At 45.7% G+C, this 19,492-nt stretch overlaps 1 protein-coding gene across 1 annotated transcript; it reads right to left on the reverse strand.

Moving 5' to 3' along the window:
* Nucleotides 1–9,596: 9,596 nt before the first annotated feature.
* On the reverse strand, nt 9,597–17,400 carry LOC123059298 (nascent polypeptide-associated complex subunit alpha-like protein 1). The gene is made up of 5 exons (XM_044481898.1): nt 17,353–17,400; nt 16,257–16,353; nt 15,303–15,394; nt 15,176–15,208; nt 9,597–9,934 (listed from the first exon to the last, which is right to left on the reverse strand). The coding sequence occupies exons 1-5, from the start codon at nt 17,398–17,400 to the stop codon at nt 9,620–9,622; spliced, it is 585 nt and encodes a 194-aa protein (XP_044337833.1). The 3' UTR covers nt 9,597–9,619.
* Nucleotides 17,401–19,492: the final 2,092 nt, after the last annotated feature.

Raw genomic sequence — 19,492 nt, forward strand, 5'->3', positions numbered from 1 at the left:
AATGATACCTGCCGTGAGCCTCAATATTCATCGGACCACATACATCAGTATGTATGATTTCCAACAAATCTGTTGCTCGCTCCAATGTTCCAGAAAACGGAGCCTTAGTCATCTTGCCCATGAGGCATGGTTCGCAAGCATCAACTAATTCATAATCAAGTGATTCCAAAAGCCCATCAGCATGGATTTTCTTCATGCGCTTTACACCAATATGACCTAAACGGCAATGCCAAAAATAAGTTGCACTATCATCATTAACTTTGCATCTTTTTGGCTTCAATATTATGAATATGTGTATCACTACGATCGAGATCCAACAAACCATTTTTGTTGGTGTGTATGAACATCGAAGGTTCTATTCATGTAAACAGAACAACAATTGTTCTCTAACTTAAATGAATAACCGTAATGCAATAAACATGATCAAATCATATTTATGCTCAACGCAAACACCAAATAATACTTATTTAGGTTCAACACTAATCCCAAAAGTATAGGGAGTGTGCGATGATGATCATATCAATCTTGGAACCAATTCCAACACACATCGTCACTTCACCCTTAACTAGTCTCTGTTCATTCTGTAACTCCTGTTTCGAGTTGCTAATTTTTAGCAACCGAACAAATATCAAATACTCAGGGGCTACTATAAACACTAGTAAGGTACACATCAATAACATGTATATCAAATATAGCTTGTTCACTTCGCCATCCTTCTTATCCGCCAAATACTTGGGGTGTTTCCGCTTCTAGTGACCAGTCCCTTTGCAGTAGAAGCACTTAGTCTCATGCTTAGGTCCAGACTTGGGCTTCTTCACTTGAGCAACAACTTGCTTGCTGTTCTTCTTGAAGTTCCCCTTCTATCCCTTTGCCCTTTTCTTGAAACTAGTGATCTTGTTAACCATCAACACTTGATGCTCTTTCTTGATTTCTACCTCCATCGATTTCAGCATCACGAAGAGCTTGGGAATCGTTTCTGTTATCCCTTGCATATTATAGTTCATCACGAAGTTCTACTAACTTGGTGATGGTGACTAGAGAATTCTGTCAATCACTATTTTATCTGGAAGATTAACTCCCACTTGATTCAAGCGATTGTAGTACCCAGACAATCTGAGCACATGCTCACTGCTTGAGCTATTCTCCTCCATCTTTTAGCTATAGAACTTGTTGGAGATTTCATATTTCTCAACTCAGGTATTTGCTTGAAATATTAAATTCAACTCCTGGAACATCTGATATGGTCCATGACGTTCAAAACGTCTTTGAAGTCCCGATTCTAAGCCGTTTAAGCATGGTGCACTAAACTATCAAGTAGTCATCATATTGAGCTAGCCAAACGTTCATAACATCTGCATCTGCTCCTGCAATAGGTTTGTCACCTAGCGGTGCATCAAGGACATAATTCTTCTGTGCAGCAATGAGGATAAACCTCCGATCACGGATCCAATCCGCATCATTGCTACTAACATATTTCAACTTAGTTTTCTCTAGGAACATAGGGAAAATAAAACAGGGGAGCTAAACGCGAGCAATTGATCTACAACATAGATATGCTAATACTACCAGGACTAAGTTCATGATAAATTAAAGTTCAATTAATCATATTAATTAAGAACTCCCACTTAGATAGACATCCCTCTAATCCTCTAAGTGATCACGTGATCCAAATCAACTAAACCATGTCCGATCATCACGTGAGATGGAGTAGTTTCAATGGTGAACATCACTATGTTGATCATATCTACTATATGATTCACGCTCGACCTTTCGGTCTCCGTGTTCCGAGGCCATATCTGTTATATGCTAGGCTCGTCAAGTTTAACATGAGTATTCCGCGTGTGCAACTATTTTGCACCCGTTGTATTTGAACGTAGAGCCTATCACACCCGATCATCACGTGGTGTCTCAGCATGAAGAACTTTCGCAATGGTGCATACTCAGGGAGAACACTTATACTTTGATAATTTTAGTGAGGGATCATCTTATAATGCTACCGTCAATCAAAGCAAGATAAGATGCATAAAAGATAAACATCACATGCAGTCAATATAAGTGATCTGATATGGCCATCATCATCTTGTACTTGTGATCTCCATCTCCGAAGTACCGTCATGATCACCATCGTCACCGGCGTGACACCTTGATCTCCATCGTAGCATCGTTGTTGTCTCGCCAATCTTATGCTTCCACGACTATCGCTACCGTTTAGTGATAAAGTAAAGCATTACAGCGCAATTGCATTGCATACAATAAAGCGACAACCATATGGCTACTGCCAGTTGCCGATAACTTGGTTACAAAACATGATCATCTCATACAATAAAATTTAGCATCATGTCTTAACCATATCACATCACAACATGCCCTGCAAAAACAAGTTAGACGTCCTCTACTTTGTTGTTGCAAGTTTTACGTGGCTGCTACGTGCTTAGCAAGAACCGTCCTTACCTACGCATCAAAACCACAACGATAGTTTGTCAAGTTTGTGCTGTCTTAACCTTCGCAAGGACCGGGCGTAGCCACACTTGGTTCAACTAAAGTTGGAGAAACTGACACCCGCCAGCCACGTGTGTGCAAAGCATGTCGGTAGAACCAGTCTCGCGTAAGTGTACGTGTAATGTCGGTCCGGGCCGCTTCATCCAGCAATACCGCCGAACCAAAGTATGACATGCTGGTAAGCAGTATGACTTATATCGCCCACAACTCACTTGTGTTCTACTCGTGCATAACATCAACGCATAAAACCTAGGCTCGGATGCCACTGTTGGGGAACGTAGTAATTTAAAAAAAAATCCTACGCACACGCAAGATCATGGTGATGCATAGCAACGAGAGGGGAGAGTGTTGTCTATGTACCCTCGTAGACCATTCGCGGAAGCGTTATATCAACGCGGTTGATGTAGTCGTACATCTTCACGATCCGATCGATCCAACTACTGAAAGCACGGCACCTACGAGTTCTGCACACGTTCGGCTTGGTAACGTCCTCGCCTTCTCGATCCAGCAAGAGGGGCGAAGTAGTAGATGAGTTCCGGCAGCACGACGGTGTGGTGACGGTGTTGGTGAAGAACAATCTCCGCAGGGCTTCGCCTAAGGACTACGAAAACTAGGACGGAGGATAAACTAGAGGGGACGGGGTTGCCGGCACATGGCTTGGTGTTTCTTGATGTGTCTTTGGTGCTAGCCCTACCCCTCTATTTATATGTTGAGCCCTGGGGTCGAAACTTGGAGTAAAAGTCTCCACAAAGTCGGTTTCACCTGAAAGGCAAGAGTCCTTCTCGGACTCCAGGGCCAGACGCCAGGGTTCCCGGCGTCTGGACCCAGATGCCAGGGACCCTGGCGTCTGGCCCCTGGACTCTGCAAAACTTCCTTTTGCGCTTTCCAAAAACCTTGTGAGCTTTCCCCTTTGGCCCAAATAAAGTGTTCTCATACCCAAACATTTCGGGAAACATCCGGAACCCCTTCCGGTAAATTCCGGAACCCTTCCGGTGACCAAACACTATTATCCCATATATCAAACTTTATCTCCGGACCATTCCGGAGTTCCTCTTCATGTCCGTGATCTCATTCCGGACTCCGAACAACATTCGGTCACCAACATACATAACTCACATATTACAATATCGTCAATGAACGTTAAGCGTGCGGACCCTACGGGTTCGAGAACTATGTAGACATGACCGAGACACCTCTCTGGTCAATAACCAATAGCGGGACCTGGATTCCCATATTGGCTCCTACATATTCTACGAAGATCTTTATCGGTCAGACCGCATAACAACATACGTTGTTCCCTTTGTCATCGGTATGTTACTTGCCCGAGATTCGATCGTCGGTATCTCAATACCTAGTTCAATCTCGTTATCGGCAAGTCTCTTTACTCGTTCCGTAATACATCATCCCGCAACTAACTCATTAGTTGCAATGCTTGCAAGGCTTATAGTGATGTGCATTACCGAGTGGGCCCAGAGATACCTCTCCGACAATCGGAGTGACAAATCCTAATCTCGAAATACGCCAACCCAACAAGTACCTTTGGAGACACCTGTAGAGCACCTTTATAATCACCCAGTTACGTTGTGACGTTTGGTGGCACACAAAGTGTTCCTCCGGTAATCGGGAGTTGCATAATCTCATAGTCATAGGAACATGTATAAGTCATGAAGAAAGCAATAGCAACAAACTAAACGATCAAGTGCTAAGCTAATAGAATGGGTCAAGTCAATCACATCATTCTCCTAATGATGTGATCCCGTTAATCAAATGACAACTCATGTCTATGGTTAGGGAACTTAACCATCTTTGACCAACGAGCTAGTCAAGTAGAGGCATACTAGTGACACTTTGTTTGTCTATGTATTCACACATGTATTATGTTTCCAGTTAATACAATTCTAGCATTAATAATAAACATTTATCATGATATAAGGAAATAAATAATAACTTTATTATTGCCTCTAGGGCATATTTCCTTCAGAGGAGGTGTTCATGAGGCAGCCATCAGGATATGAGAGTAGGTAACCGCCACAGTATGTCTGCAAGCTTGACAAAGCACTCTATGGTTTGAAACAAGCACCTAGAGCATGGTACTTCAGGTTGAGCTCACAGTTAAAGTATCTTGGCTTTATTGCTTCCAAGGCTGATACATCTCTGTTCATTTATAACAAGGGGAAAGTAGTCATCTTTGTGCTCATATATGTGGATGATATCATAGTCGCAAGTTCATCACAAAGTGCTACTAATGCTCTTCTACATGATTTGAGCTCAGAATTTGATTTGAAAGATCTAGGTGATTTGCATTTTTTCCTAGGCATTGAAGTTAAGAAGACTCAAGATGGCATAGTACTAAATCAAGAGAAATATGTTACTGAGCTTCTATCTCGCATGGGGATGAAAAACTGCAAGCCTGCACCTACACCTTTGTCCTCCTCAAAGAAACTTTCAGCATATGAAGGAGAGCCACTTCATGAAGGAGATAGCACAAGGTATAGAAGCACTGTTGGAGCATTGCAGTACTTGACTCTTACTCGTCCAGATATCTCGTTTGCTGTTAATAAGGTTTGTCAATATCTGCATGCACCTACTACTGCACATTGGGCAGTTATCAAGAGAACTGTAAGGTATGTTAAACATACTATGGGAACAGGACTGCATTTCAGACGCTCTAATTCCACTCTTGTGAGTGCATTCTCCGATGCTGATTGGGCAGGTTGCAATGATGACAGAAAGTCAACTGGAGGCTTTGTAGTATTTTTTGATCCTAATCTTTCTTGGAGTGCCAGGAAACAGGCCACTGTATCAAGGTCAAGTACAGAGGCTGAGTATAAATCCTTGGCTAATGCCACTGCAGAAATCATTTGGATTGAGTCACTACTAGAAGAATTGGGAGTTAAGCAGAATCGCATCTCATGCTTATGGTGTGATAATTTGGGAGCAACATACTTGTTAGCAAACCCAGTGTTTCATGCAAGAACCAAGCATATAGAGATTGATTTTCACTTTGTACGTGAAAGGGTTGCAGCAAAGAAACTTGTGATACGGTTCATTCCTTCCAAAGATCAAGTGGCGGATGGATTTACTAAGGCACTACCAGCAAAACCATTTGAAGAGTTCAAGAGGAATCTAAACGTAGGATAGTTGAGATTAAGGGAGGGTGTTAGAATTTGTGTTTATCTCCTTGATGTAATCTCAACCTTATTCTATCTCTCTCCCGTAGCCTGCTAGGATTCCCTGTAAACAACCAACTCCCTCACGACTTGGTTTCCTCTTCTTGTAAGCCACGATAGGGCTGTACTGTCTCTCTCAATATAAATCAACGCGGCTCCTCATCGAGGAGTAGGAGCGCTTCCAAATCTTTCATCTTGTAGCCTCTACCTATGTTATCTGTATAGTACTAGAACCTAAACAAACATGAACTTGGTCAATGGGAGGGACGGAGGGAGGGAGGGAGAGGGAGAGAGGGGGAGAGAGAGATGTGACAATAGACGATGCAATCCACTATAAAATATGAATGGAAGGCATACGAAAACGCATCATCTCGATAAATCGTGTGGAACCTTAGGAGTGGGTGCCTCCCTGTATTTTTCTGGAAGGAAGGAAGCGCGAACGCTGATGTGTTTGCGGAGGAGCCAACATAAGAAGACGACAGTGCGGATATGACGAAAGCAACACACAGTTATGTAGCGAGATGCAAATACTGAGAAGGGGCGAGGAATTTTCCTTTGTAACCCCTAGAGTTTGTGCACATTTAGAGTCAGGAACAAGATTTTACAGTATACGAGCAAAAAGGGAGAACGGGGACTTGGGAAACGTACCTCACCAGATCATTGGTTGCCGGAAATGCTATGCCACTCCAGAGCAACGCTGGTGGTAGTCTGGTAGAGAGAGGAAGCACAGTTGGTGGGCTCGGGGGTGGAGGCAGTTGAGATTCCTAGGGGGTACTTTCTCTGGCTCCCCATTGGGCCCACTGAAGGGGAGACGGATGGGAGACAAACCGGCCAAGAAAGAGAAAGGCCCATGTACTACACAACACATTAAAGATCATCGGTCTACAGTTCTCTCTTTTTCTCGAGTAGTACAATTTTACAACCTATTTTTTTACGGGAGTACAATTTACAGCTTAGCATTACATATGCATCAAAAGTTCAAAAATGACTCAGGAAAAACAAGGTATCTGCAGGAATTTGCACGAGCCTTGGGATGGCCTTGTCGGCACCAAGCGACCCAGGGTGTGTTTGGTTTATGCCTCATACCAAAACATAGCTAGTCGAAATTAAAAAAAAAAAGAAATGGTTGAGGTTTTGGTTGGTTGTAAGTTGGAACATTGGCAAGGAAAAGAAACGAGAATTCGACAAACAGTATTTCGCTATTGTCAAGCAGCTTGTGTCTGCAGCTTGTGTCTGCAGCTTAGTGTAACATTCATACAGCACTTCGCTATTGTCAAGCAAGACTGAACAGAAACTGTGACTGCAATTGAAGTCCTCTTGTTATCCATTATTGATTTTCGAATTTTGAACAAGATATGCCTCTTTGTTTTGCCTCTTAGGGCAAGGTACAAAAAATTAGCTACTTGTATAATGGAAATTCTAGCATCACTTCATACTAAATTTATTGAAATGGTTCACCTACCAGGATTTTATAATTGCAAAAGCTATATGGTATGTTTATTTCAGATTGGAGTTGATTGATGAACGGATAAGATTTACGACCTAGCACAGATCGAAAAGGAAAATAGAGGTTACAAAGAAGAAAGGTAGCAGCCGGTGATGGTGTCCAGAATTCGGTCACTCACCACGTCATCTCCCGGCCAGGTGGGCCGGGCCGAGGACCCCCATGGCGGTCCTCCAGCAGGTCTTCTCGAGGAGGCCCATGACGTGTAGGAGTATTCCCGAAAACTTGGCGCATACTCCTAAGACTTAGCGAGGTCGTCTACAACACACTTTACCTTCTACATAGTCGATCTAATTGTAACCCTAGACCCCCTGGTACCTACATAAACCAAGGTGTAGGGTTTATTGATGACAAACACACAACGATATCGTGGTATATCAAACTGTACTTTGTACTCCATCCAAATCAATACAACACAAGCATGACATAGGGTTTTATCTCTTCGGAGAAACTGAAACTAGGTAAACCTCTTGTCCTTGTTGCCATCACATCTAGGCTACTAGTTAGGGACCCCGTTCCCAAGATCTGTCGGATTCGACTTTGACGGTAGGCTATTCTATCAATGTAAACAGGGATGACATGTCCTTTGCGTTGAAGGACGCATGCGACTGCGAGGAGTGAGAGGTGGTGCCACCGAAGATTCGAGAGTTTGCTACTTGCGCATATATTATAGTGTACAAGGCTTTGGTTTTCAGTTCAGGGTCCAAACTCACGTCTCTCACTAGCTTGGCAAATCCTTGTTTAGTGTAAAGTCTAGGGTGAGCTACTGGGGTATTAGAGCAAAAGCACACATATGTAAACATATCTCTTTGGAGAAATGGCAATAAAGGCTTAGCACGACATGCACTACAAGATTGGCTCAGAAAATTTATGGATGAATGATAATGTGCACACCAACCTTTCTCAGCCAAAGCATGAACGCCACTTATAAAGAAAGCATTGCTCTCTGTAGTCTCTTGTAGCCTCTACGTTTGTTATCTGTATAGTACTAGAACCTAAACAAACATGAACATAGTCAAGGGGGGAGAGAGAGAAAGGGAGATAGGAAGATGGAGGGAGAGAGGGAGAGAGAGATGTGACAATAGACGGTGCAATCCACTATGAAATATGAATGGAACGCATACGGAAACACATCATCTCGAGAAATCATATGGAACCTTAGGAGTTGGTGCCTCTGTGTATTTTTCAGGAGGGAAGGCAGCGCCAATCCTGATGTGCTTGCGGAGGAGCCAACATAAGAAGACGACGGTGCAGATATGATGAATGCTACACTCTGTTCTACAGCAAGATGCAAGTACTGAAAAGGGGTGAAGAATTTTCCTTTGTAACCCCTAGCATTTCCGCACACTCAGAATCAGGAACAAGATTTTACAGTGTACGAGCAAAAAGGTATAACAGGGACTTGGGAAGTGTACCTCGCTACAACATTGGTTGCCGGAATCGCTGTGCCACTCCAGAGAAACAGTGGTGGTAGAGAGAGGAAGCACAGTTTGTGGGCTCGCGGGGTGGAGGCTGTTGAGATTCCTAGGAGGTACTATCTCTGGCTCGCCGTTGGGCCCACTGAAGAAGAGACGAGACAGATGGGAGACAAACGGGCCAAGAAAGGAAAGGCCCCTGTACACATTAAAGATCATCACAGTCTACAGTTCTCTCTTTTTCTCTAGTAGTACAATTTTACAACCTGTTTTTATTTTACGGGAGTAAAATTTACAGCTTAGCGTTACATATGCATCAAAAGTTCAAAACTGAGTCAGAAAAAACATGGTATCTGCAGGAATTTGCACGAGCCTTGGGATGGCCTTGTCGGCAGCAAGCGACCCAGGGCGTGTTTGGTTTATGCCTCAGACCAAAACATAGCTAGTTGAAATTAAAAAAAAAGAAATGGTTGAGGTTTTGGTTGGTTGTAAGTTGGAACATTGGCAAGGAAAAGAAACGAGAGTTCTACAAACAGTATTCATATATGCCAAGAAGTTGACAGCCATCCAAACAAAAACAGATTTTTTTTTTGTCAAAACAACAAATTAGGTGTGGTACACCTTTGTCACAATCCAAACATACCCCAAGACTCCTCAAAGGTGTTCATCTGGTCGATCGGTGGCAGCAACACTCTGAGTGATTATTGTGGTCCATGTGGCAAGACAAACTGTTAAGCCGGATCTAGTAAAAGCTAACTCGAATGACAGATATTAGCTAAAACATGATTACGTGCATTCGAAAACAAAATCTGGCACACAGAAGATACAAATTTTCCCAAAAGAGCATACAGTTTGCTGATCCTCAGATGTTAAAACTCCTAGGAAACCTACATGAGAGTACTAGTTTGGTGAACAGAGAAACAGAGCTACCAATCCCGCAACTGCAACATTCAAGTTTCAAGATGACATGACCAAAAACTGCTCTGCGATCCCGCACCCTGTTATCAAGACACAATTCCACCTTCTAGCACCTAGTTAGTCAACTCCATGATAGCACTGACAATGTCGCCATCCGCAGCCTTGAGCGCCTTCACAGCCCTGGATCTCGACACGGAGGCCTGCCTCATCACGAGCTCGACGTCCTTCTTGTCAACATCAGTGTCGTTGACCTCCTCATCGTCCTGGGCTGCTGCCACGGACGGCTCGCCCTTTGAGATCACACTGCTCGGGCCTGGCACCTTGAACTGTTCCGCCGCTTGTGTCTGCAGCTGAGTGCTCGGGTCCTCAAGCTTGACCTCCCCGAACATGACGTAGGTGTCTGACTGCGAGCTCTTGAAGACGTCTGGCTTGTGTAAGACAATAAGTTTTGGGGAACCAGCACAACCCTCTAGGGGTGGCTTATCTCATTATATATAATGGTTGTGTTACAATATGTACCATATACGTACATAGGTACAGAAGCTATACATAGTCTAACACCCTCCCTCAATCTTAGCCACTTTCTAAAGAACTGAGAAGGGTAAGATTGCGCCTACAAGCCTCAAACTGTGGCAGCGGTAAAGGCTTAGTGAAGATGTCTGCAAGTTGATCCTTAGATGAGATAAACTTGATCTGGAGTTGCTTCTGTGATACACGTTCCCGTACAAAGTGATAGTCAACTTCAATGTGTTTCATTCGGGCATGAAATACTGGATTTGCAGAAAGGTATGTAGCACCGATGTTATCACACCAAAGAATAGGAGGCTGTGGTTGAGACAAACCCAACTCCTGAAGCAAAGACTGCACCCAAATAATCTCTGCAGTAGCATTAGCCACAGCCTTGTACTCAGCTTCAGTACTGCTACGTGACACAGTAGCCTGTTTCTGAGCACTCCAGGCGATCAAATTAGAGCCAAAGAATACTGCATAACCCCCCGTGGATCGCCTGTCATCTGGGCTACCAGCCCAATCTGCATCAGAGAAGGCCGAAAGGACCCGAGAGGAAGTCGGCCGAATATGCATACCAAATGTCAGGGTGAACTGAACATAACGAAGAATGCGTTTAACAGCAGCCCAATGAGTATCTCTGGGAGCCTGAAGATACTGACAAACCCTGTTAACAGCATAAGAGATATCTGGTCTCGTGATCGTCAAGTACTGAAGTCCACCAACAATGCTCCTGTACTCTGTGGCATCCGCAGGAGACAAAAGCTCACCATCAACAGCTGTTATCTTGTTGGTAGACGACATGGGTGTGGTGGTCGGTTTGCACTTCAGCATGCCAGCTCTCTGTAACAACTCCAAGGAGTACTTCTTCTGCGTAAGGACAAGACCAGTAGCACGAGAAGTGACCTCAACTCCAAGAAAGTAGTGAAGCTTCCCAAGATATTTGACCGCAAAATCAGCACCAAGAGAGCAGACAAGAGCATCAGCAGCATACTGAGAAGAGCTGACAAGGATAATATCATCGACATATACCAAAAGATACATAGTGACTTCTGGCTTCTGTAGAAGAAATAACGAAGTGTCAGCAGTAGACGGCACAAACCCATGAGCACGAAGGGCAGAGGCAAGGCGGGCATGCCAGGCACGAGGAGCTTGCTTCAAACCATATAGTGCTTTGGAAAGACGACAGATATAGTCAGGACGATCAGGATCAGAGAAACCAGGCGGCTGTTTCATATAAACCTCTTCCTCCAAAAATCCATGTAGAAAAGCATTCTGCACATCAAGTTGACGAAGTGACCAACCACGAGAAACAGCAATGGAGAGAAGAAGCCGAATAGTGGTAGGCTTGACGACAGGACTGAAGGTGTCCTCATAGTCAAGACCATGACGCTGCCGAAAACCGCGAGCAACAAGTCGCGCTTTGTAACGCTCAATAGATCCATCCGAATGCTTCTTCACTTTGAATACCCATTTTGAGTCAATAACATTTACCCGTGGTGGTGGAGGAACGAGAGTCCATGTCTTGTTACGAAGAAGAGCATGAAACTCCTGTTCCATAGCCTCTCGCCAATGTGGAATGCGCAGGGCAGCCTGATATGAGCGAGGCTCAGAAGATGGATCTGCAACAGCAGCAGCCAAACAAGCAGCCAACCAAGCAACCGTACCATCCTTACGTTCCTTAGGTTTGAAAATGCCACTGCGACTGCGTGTATGTGGTCGGGACACATGAACCACCGAGGTCGACGGAGCAGCCTGCAACGGGCTGGAGGACGGCGACGTTGACGAGTCAGCCGGTGACGAGGAGCCAGTCACGGTAGCCTCGGACTCGGTTGGCGAAGAAGGCCGACCCACCGGCGAAACCGGCAGAGCAGACGAAGCAGCTGGCGACTCCGGCATCACAGATCGGGCCGATGGCGAGCTCGGCATAGTGGGCCGTGGCGCGGCCGGTGTCGCGAGCCGATCCGCTGATGAAGGCGACGTGAGGACCCGAGCCGCGGGCGAAGACGGCGTGACGGGCCGAGCCGCGGGCGACTCGGCGGCCGCTGGCGAAACGGACCGAGCAGTGGAGATGCTCGGCGCGACGGGCTCGTCGGGTGACCATGCATGGGCACGCGAATCGATGCCATGCAACATAGGGCGATCGACGTGCCCACCAGAAGACGACGATGATGATGGTGAATCCTCCAACAGCTCCAAACGAGCTCCACGTCCGGTTCATGCACCATGGTTAGGTAACAGCAAAGGAGAGTATGCAACATCATCAAATTGGTCAGAAGCAACAGAGGATGAATGCAGGGATGGTGGTTCGACAGTGGACACAGGAAGGTTGGCAAAGGGAAAAACATGCTCATCAAACACGACGTCCCGAGATATATAGACACGATTAGTGGGAACATGAAGACATTTGTAACCTTTATGAAGAGAGCTATAGCCAAGAAAAACACACTTCTTAGAACGAAACTCAAGCTTGCGCTTGTTATATGGACGAAGATGCGGCCAGCAAGCACACCCAAATACCTTGAGAAAGGTATAATCAGGTTGTTCATTAAGGAGAACCTCAATGGGAGTCTTCATGTTTAAAACACGAGTAGGAGTACGGTTGATGAGAAAGCATGCAGTGGTGAAAGCATCACTCCAAAACCTAAACGGAACAGATGCATGGGCCAAAAGAGTAAGACCAGCTTCAACAATATGACGATGCTTACGTTCGACTGAACCATTCTGCTGATGTGTATGTGGACATGCTAAACGATGAGCTATCCCAAGCGACTGAAAGAAAGAGTTGAGGTTGCGATACTCGCCCCCCCAGTCTGACTGGACATGAACAATTTTGTGCTTGAGAAGACGTTCAACATGTTTTTGAAACTGAACAAAAATATCAAACACATCAGATTTGCGTTTAATAAGGTAAAGCCAGGTAAAGCGACTATAAGCATCAACGAAACTGGTATAGTAATTATGACCACTGACAGAAGTCTGAGCAGGACCCCATACATCTGAAAACACAAGTTCTAAAGGATGTTTCACCTCATGACTGGACTCCGAAAAAGGAAGTTGATGACTCTTCCCCTGCTGACAAGCATCACACACTGCTACATCTTTATGACTAGACAAACTAGGAAGCTCATGACGACGCAAAATATGACGGACAATAGGTGTGGCCGGGTGACCAAGACGAGCATGCCACTGTGACGGAGAGACCCGAACTCCACTGAAAACACGAGCGACACCAGGATGCTCCAGACGGTAGAGGCCCTGGCACAACCGCCCACTAAGAAGAATGTCCCTCGTGCCCCGATCCTTAATAAAAAGATCAAAATGGTGAATTTCACAAAGCACATTATTATCACGTGTGAGTTTAGGAACTGAAAGAAGATTACGGGTCACAGATGGAACTCGAAGAACATTGCGAAGCTGAAGACTCCTATTGGCATGTCTAGTGAGAAGAGATGCTTGACCAATATGAGAGATGTGCATACCTGCTCCATTGGCGGTGTGGATCTTGTCGGAGCCATGATAGGGTTCACGAGTGTGAAGCTTCCCCATCTCGCTGGTTAGATGCTCTGTCGCCCCAGAGTCCATGTACCAGTGTGGATCGATGGAGTAGGACTGAGTGTGTCCCTATTGCTTCTGCGGCGCGGGACGATCAGCCATGGCGACCTGACGGGCATTGTTGCGTGTATCTTTGCCGTCATTGCCAAGACCAAAGAAGCTTCGCTGGAAGCGCTTATGACACTTGGAGGCCCAGTGCCCATCGCGGCCACAAAGCTGACACACACGTGGACCGCCATCCCCCGGTAAGGTCGCAGTAGGTGGGGGGGCCGAGGCGGGCGACGGTGGCAGCCCCAAGGGAGACCGGGGTGATGAAGAAGAGCGGCCACCCTTGGTGGCGGCGTTGGCCGAGAGGGAGCCAGTGCCCCTGGTGCGGCGAGTCTCGACCCGTTGCTCAGTGAGAAGGAGCCGAGAGAAAACCTCGTGTGCCAGCATGGGTGTCGAGTTGCCCCGCTCGTTGATGATCTCGACTAAGGCATCATACTCCTCATCAAGACCATTGACAATAAACGAGTTGAACTCGGAGTCGGTGAGGGGCTGTCCAATGGAGGCCAATGTGTCGGCGAGGCCCTTGACCTTGTTGTAGAACTCAGTGGCAGTGGAGTCAAGCTTCTGACACTCTCCAAGCTGACGACGGAGTGCAGAGACACGAGCCTGGGACTGCGCTGCAAAGGTGCGCTCAAGGATGGTCCAGGCCTCATGAGACGTCTTCGCGAAGACAACAAGGCCGGCAACGGCCGGCGAGAGCGACCCCTGGATGGAGGAGAGGTTCGCCTGGTCCTGCCCCGTCCAGACGCGATGGGCCGGATTGTAGACCGGACCGTGCACGCTGTCTACCAGCGCGGGTGGGCAGGGAAGCGATCCATCGACGTAGCCTAGCAGGTAGTGACTCCCCAAGAGCGGGAGAACCTGCGCACGCCAGAAGATGTAGTTGTCGGCGGAGAGCTTGATGGTGATGAGATGACCGAAGTGAAACGGCGGCGGCGAAGACAATCCCATCGAGGAGGCTGCCTGGGGTGCAAACACCATGGAGGCAGCCGGAGGCACCGAAGCCGATGCGGGAGGAGGCGGGACCGCAGCCAGGGCGGGCGCCGCAAAGCTCGCGGCCGGTGCGGACGCCGCAAGGCCCGCGGCCGGGGCGGACGCCGCCAACCCCGCCAGCGGGGCAGTGTGATCCGCTTGCGGCAGGAGCGGCGGGACGACGCCTGCGGAGTCCGCAGCGGACGGCGGCGCCGCGGTGTGGACCACGAGGTCACGCCCAAGCGAGGGCGCCGGCGGCGTGGAGAAGACGGCATCGAGCGGGAGGTTGAGCAGAGCCGCAAGAGAGGCCGGGAGGAAGCCCGCGGCAGTGGAACCGGTGGTGGCGGCGCTCGACATGGCGGCGGCGCGATCGGTGGCGCGGCGGCGGCGGTGAAGGCGGCGGCGGCTGCGGCGGCGGTGCGGGTATTAGGGTTTAGAAGCGGAAGCGATCGTAACCTAGCGTGATACCATGTAAGATAATAAGTTTTGAGGAACCAGCACAACCCTCTAGGGGTGGCTTATCTCATTATATATAATGGTTGTGTTACAATATGTACCATATACGTACATAGGTACAGAAGCTATACATAGTCTAACAGCTTGGAGAGGACATACACAACCTGCAATTATGTGGAGACGTTAAGAAAATGCAACAACCACCAGCATTTAATTATGCCACAGGGAACAACGCCCTGAAGTGGTCAAGATGCTCACGGTCTTGCTCCTCTTGATAGTTACACGGCTCACACCAGTCATGGCCTTCATGCCAAGCTTCTCCATGGCTTTCCTGCTCTTCTTCTCACCCTCTAGTCCCAGAAAGCACAGATGTATATTGTCAGATTTTCAAGACATAGTTAGGGTAAGGTTCAAAGGATTAGCTACTTGTATAATGGAAATTCCAGCATCACTTCATACTAAATACATTGAAATGGTTCACCTACCAGGATTATAATAGCAAAAGCAAGATTTCACATTCAGGATTTGCACCTATCAAACTAAATGCTATAGCTGAACATTCATGTACTCCTCCGTCCCATATTAATTGACAGTTTGACACTGAAATGGATGTATCTAGACGCATTTCAGTGCTAGATAGTAGATACATCTATTTCAGCCTCAATTAATATGGGATGGAGGGAGTATATGTTAATGCAGATTAACATTGATACAAGGTGCCACCTCAGTACAGAGGTGAATATTATATATAAATGGCAGGCAGCACTCAAGGAAACTATAAAGCATATAGACAAGCAGTGCTGAATAATTCAGGAATAAGTGGGTATGATTCCAAAAATATAAGAACATAAACTACAAAGGCATAGCAGTGTACGGAAAGAACAGAATATTAGAGAGTACAAACTGGTCAGTGCCTAATCTTCAAACAAAAACAGGTGAAAGTGAACCAAAATAGGTAAATACAGAGTTTGTATCATATTGGGGAACACATCAGACAACAATTTCTTAATAATGATAATGCCAAAATTTAGTCCAACAGAAACAAAATAATCAAATTGATTCAGGGGTTGAAAAAGCAACATTTAATCTAAAATTTTGGTATGGGCAATAACTTCGGATGTTTAAATTTATGTGAGAACTTAGAAGGCAGCATTACAAATAGAAATAGGCTTATCTGTTACTAAGTGGCTACTTGAACTGAATAGAAGGAACTGCAGAATTTCATCATACCCTCAACTTCATCGTCATCTTTTTCATCCTCATCCTCATCATCGTCGTCATCATCATCCTCAAGGATAGGCTCATCACCCTGAGAGTATGCATCACAAATATCATATTACTTGAACGTCATAAGTATTATACACTAAGCAGCACTCCCTCAGAACAGGGGACATGCAGAGGGGGGAAAGCAAAGTTAGCCATATGCAGAAATGGAACAATGGTAAACAGTCTACCGACAGTACTATCTTCCCAGCATGAATATGAGAGTACATACTAAGTAGCATCAGCACAAGAGAAACAGAAATGGCACTCAAAAAGCAACAAAAAAAGGAAGAGTATGTACATTACAAGGAACTGTTGCCTGCATTGACAACAGAAGCTATGCTCAAAATTTTATATTGTTGGTACAGGAAATATGCCATACATCATGTAAGCATACACAAATGCACACATGATACTTAGGTTATAAATGACTTCCAAATATAATTAATAAATAAAGTGGCATTTCTACTGTAGCAATCACCAAAGGTGACTGCTTTATCGATGCCCACTTAAAATTCCTTTCAGATTGTGCAGCCATAAGACAAAGCAGTAGCATTTTACTTTGCAACACTATAGATTTCTCAGAAAGGGAACCATAAAGTTTATAGAATAAGAAACAACTAACAGACAAGTCACAAATCACAAGCCCTATTACAACAAGGCTAGCTCCAGAAAGACCAAGGATAGTATGAGCAAACTCTGAAATTGAACTCCTAGCTGGACAAGCAGCAGGCATCACAAGGCCTGGGCTGGGCCGCTGCCCTCCCCCCATGAAAAATTGCAGGATAATAAGCGGAGAAACAAGAGCAAACAGGGAACTGCCGTTATGCTGACCACCCACAGACCACAGTTCCTCCAACCAAAGCCCTGCAAACTAGGCGACATAAACAGACGAGATCTGCCATCCTAACACCGCCGCCGCGACAAAATCAGCCGACGTAGGGCCCAAACAAGCATGGAGAGGCGAAATTGTCATATATTTTGTTTCAGTCTGACACGGCACCAAATCGGAGAGGGGGAGGGGTCGGAATGGAGGGAGGGTCACCTCGATGTTGTCCTCGAGCTGGGCGAGGAGCAGCTCGGCGACCGTCATGGTGGTGAAACCTTGTCGGAGGGGAAAGTAAAACCGTAGCTAGGCTAGGAGGGATTTGGGAGCCGGAGGGCGAAGAGGGAAGAGGCTGCGACGGAGGGGAAGCGAGGAAGAGACGCGCTTGGCTCGTGTAGTGTGGGGTTTTGCTATGTAAAAACCGTTGTATCTTATATCTATGGCCTAATATATTGTAGTTTTCAATACTTCAGTTTTTTACAAGGCGAAGTATCCAGTGAAAACAGCAATTCGATGAAAATCTGGAAACTAATGGCATGGGTCGTTGGATCAAGAGCGAAGGGTGGAGATGTAAAGTGGGATTGCCAACAGGTCACTCAACCCCATTTTACACATAACCCCTCATTAAGTCCTACGACTAGAGAAATCCTAGTGCCCCTTTGTCTGTTCGTCTTCGAACGACTCATCTTCGATCTAGGTAAGGGCATGGCGCCATCACCGGCCAGGGCCCATCCTTCACCGCCGGAGACCATGGCACCCCATCCTTCGCCGCCGGAGATCATGGCACCCCGCCCTTCAGACCATGTGGTGCCGCCACCCCTCCTCTCTGCTGCTCTTGTCGCTCCTCTGTACCCTCCCATGCCCCCGCAGGTCATGCCACGATCGCCTCCGAGGCCACAACCTTCTCTGTCGGAGTTCATGGAGACGCTCCCTACAGCAGCTAGGGTCCCCCCGCGACAGGCTCGGCTGCTGTGGCATGGTGCTGGTTCCATGGTGTGGAGAACTGCTTTATGAAGACTGCTTCCTACTGTATATGAAGTATCTGAATTTTGCAACTTTATTGTATCTGAAATAGCTTTACTCGATGGTTTATCGAGCTGAGCAAAGGCATGTTTGTTGTTTACTAAGAATAGGAGAGGAGAATCCAGTAGTAGTATGAGCTTCTCATGTAATTTAGAAAATAGTGTTTCTGAACACAATGTATACAACCGTACTGAATATTTGCAGGTACAGAGATGTGAAATATTTATCAAGCAAGTCTATGTAAACATTTGGTGTGTGAATATATTGACTGGATGGTGTGCTTCAATGCATACTCACTAAGTGAGATGAGAAATTCCAAGTTGAGATGAGAAATACTCACTGACTAAGATAGCATTGTATCCTGTTAGTGCATACATCAGTACATACATTCAGTTAGAAAGTGCAAGCCTTCTATCAATCTGTTTGTGGTAGGAAAAAATTGGCGCATACCACAGCAAGCAGAGAAACTAAATATGTACAGCTTTGGAATCCTCTTGGAATAAGTATACATGATGTATAAGGATTCTAGAGCTCTCAATAATCAGCGACAGGTACCACCAATATAATGCCAAATAACCACTAGAGCATTTCAGATAAATAAGACAATCCAGTGCATTAAAACAAGTGGTAACATTCAGTACATATCACTGATTCATAGGATTTTCAGACCAACACAAGATTTAGAGATACACATAAACTTCTTCTACTACAGTCTAACATTAAAACAAAGTGGTAACACCCAGTACATAACGCTTAAGCTTTGATTTCCATCTTGCACAACACCAAAAAGAAAGTCTTATGTTGACTCAAATCAGAATAAAAGAACCTGCAAGTAGAAATGATCTGATCAGTTATAATGGAATATATAGTCACTTTTTGAAAGCGAATATACATAGATAAGAACTACTGTATGGAAAATACCTATTCGGTTCTTAGTTCTTGTTGGGGCAACTACCACTATCATGGAAGCCAACCTGCTTACAAGTCCCACACGTGCGAGGCTTTTTCGGTCCTCCGGCATTTTTCTTCCGCTCTCCATTTTTATTTTGCTTCCCTTCTCCATCCTTTTTTTGTTTCCCTTCTCCACCCTTGTTTAAGTGTCCCTTAATTCTTTTGCACCTCCCCTTTGTATGCACATAAGTTGGTGGATAAATTTCAACTTCATTAGGCATACTACAACCAATGTATGCCTCGAATTCATCTTGTCTACTAGGATTATTGGCAGTAACCCTTTCAGATAACTTCCTTTTCGTGTCAAGGAGACCGTTTCTCAATGCTTCCAATTCTTCAGAAGAATGTTCAGCCAACCTGATAGTGTCATCTAATGTTTGGTGTA

This window comes from Triticum aestivum, chromosome 3A (genome assembly GCF_018294505.1).
Source record: "Triticum aestivum cultivar Chinese Spring chromosome 3A, IWGSC CS RefSeq v2.1, whole genome shotgun sequence".
NCBI classification, from domain to species: Eukaryota; Viridiplantae; Streptophyta; class Magnoliopsida; order Poales; family Poaceae; genus Triticum; species Triticum aestivum.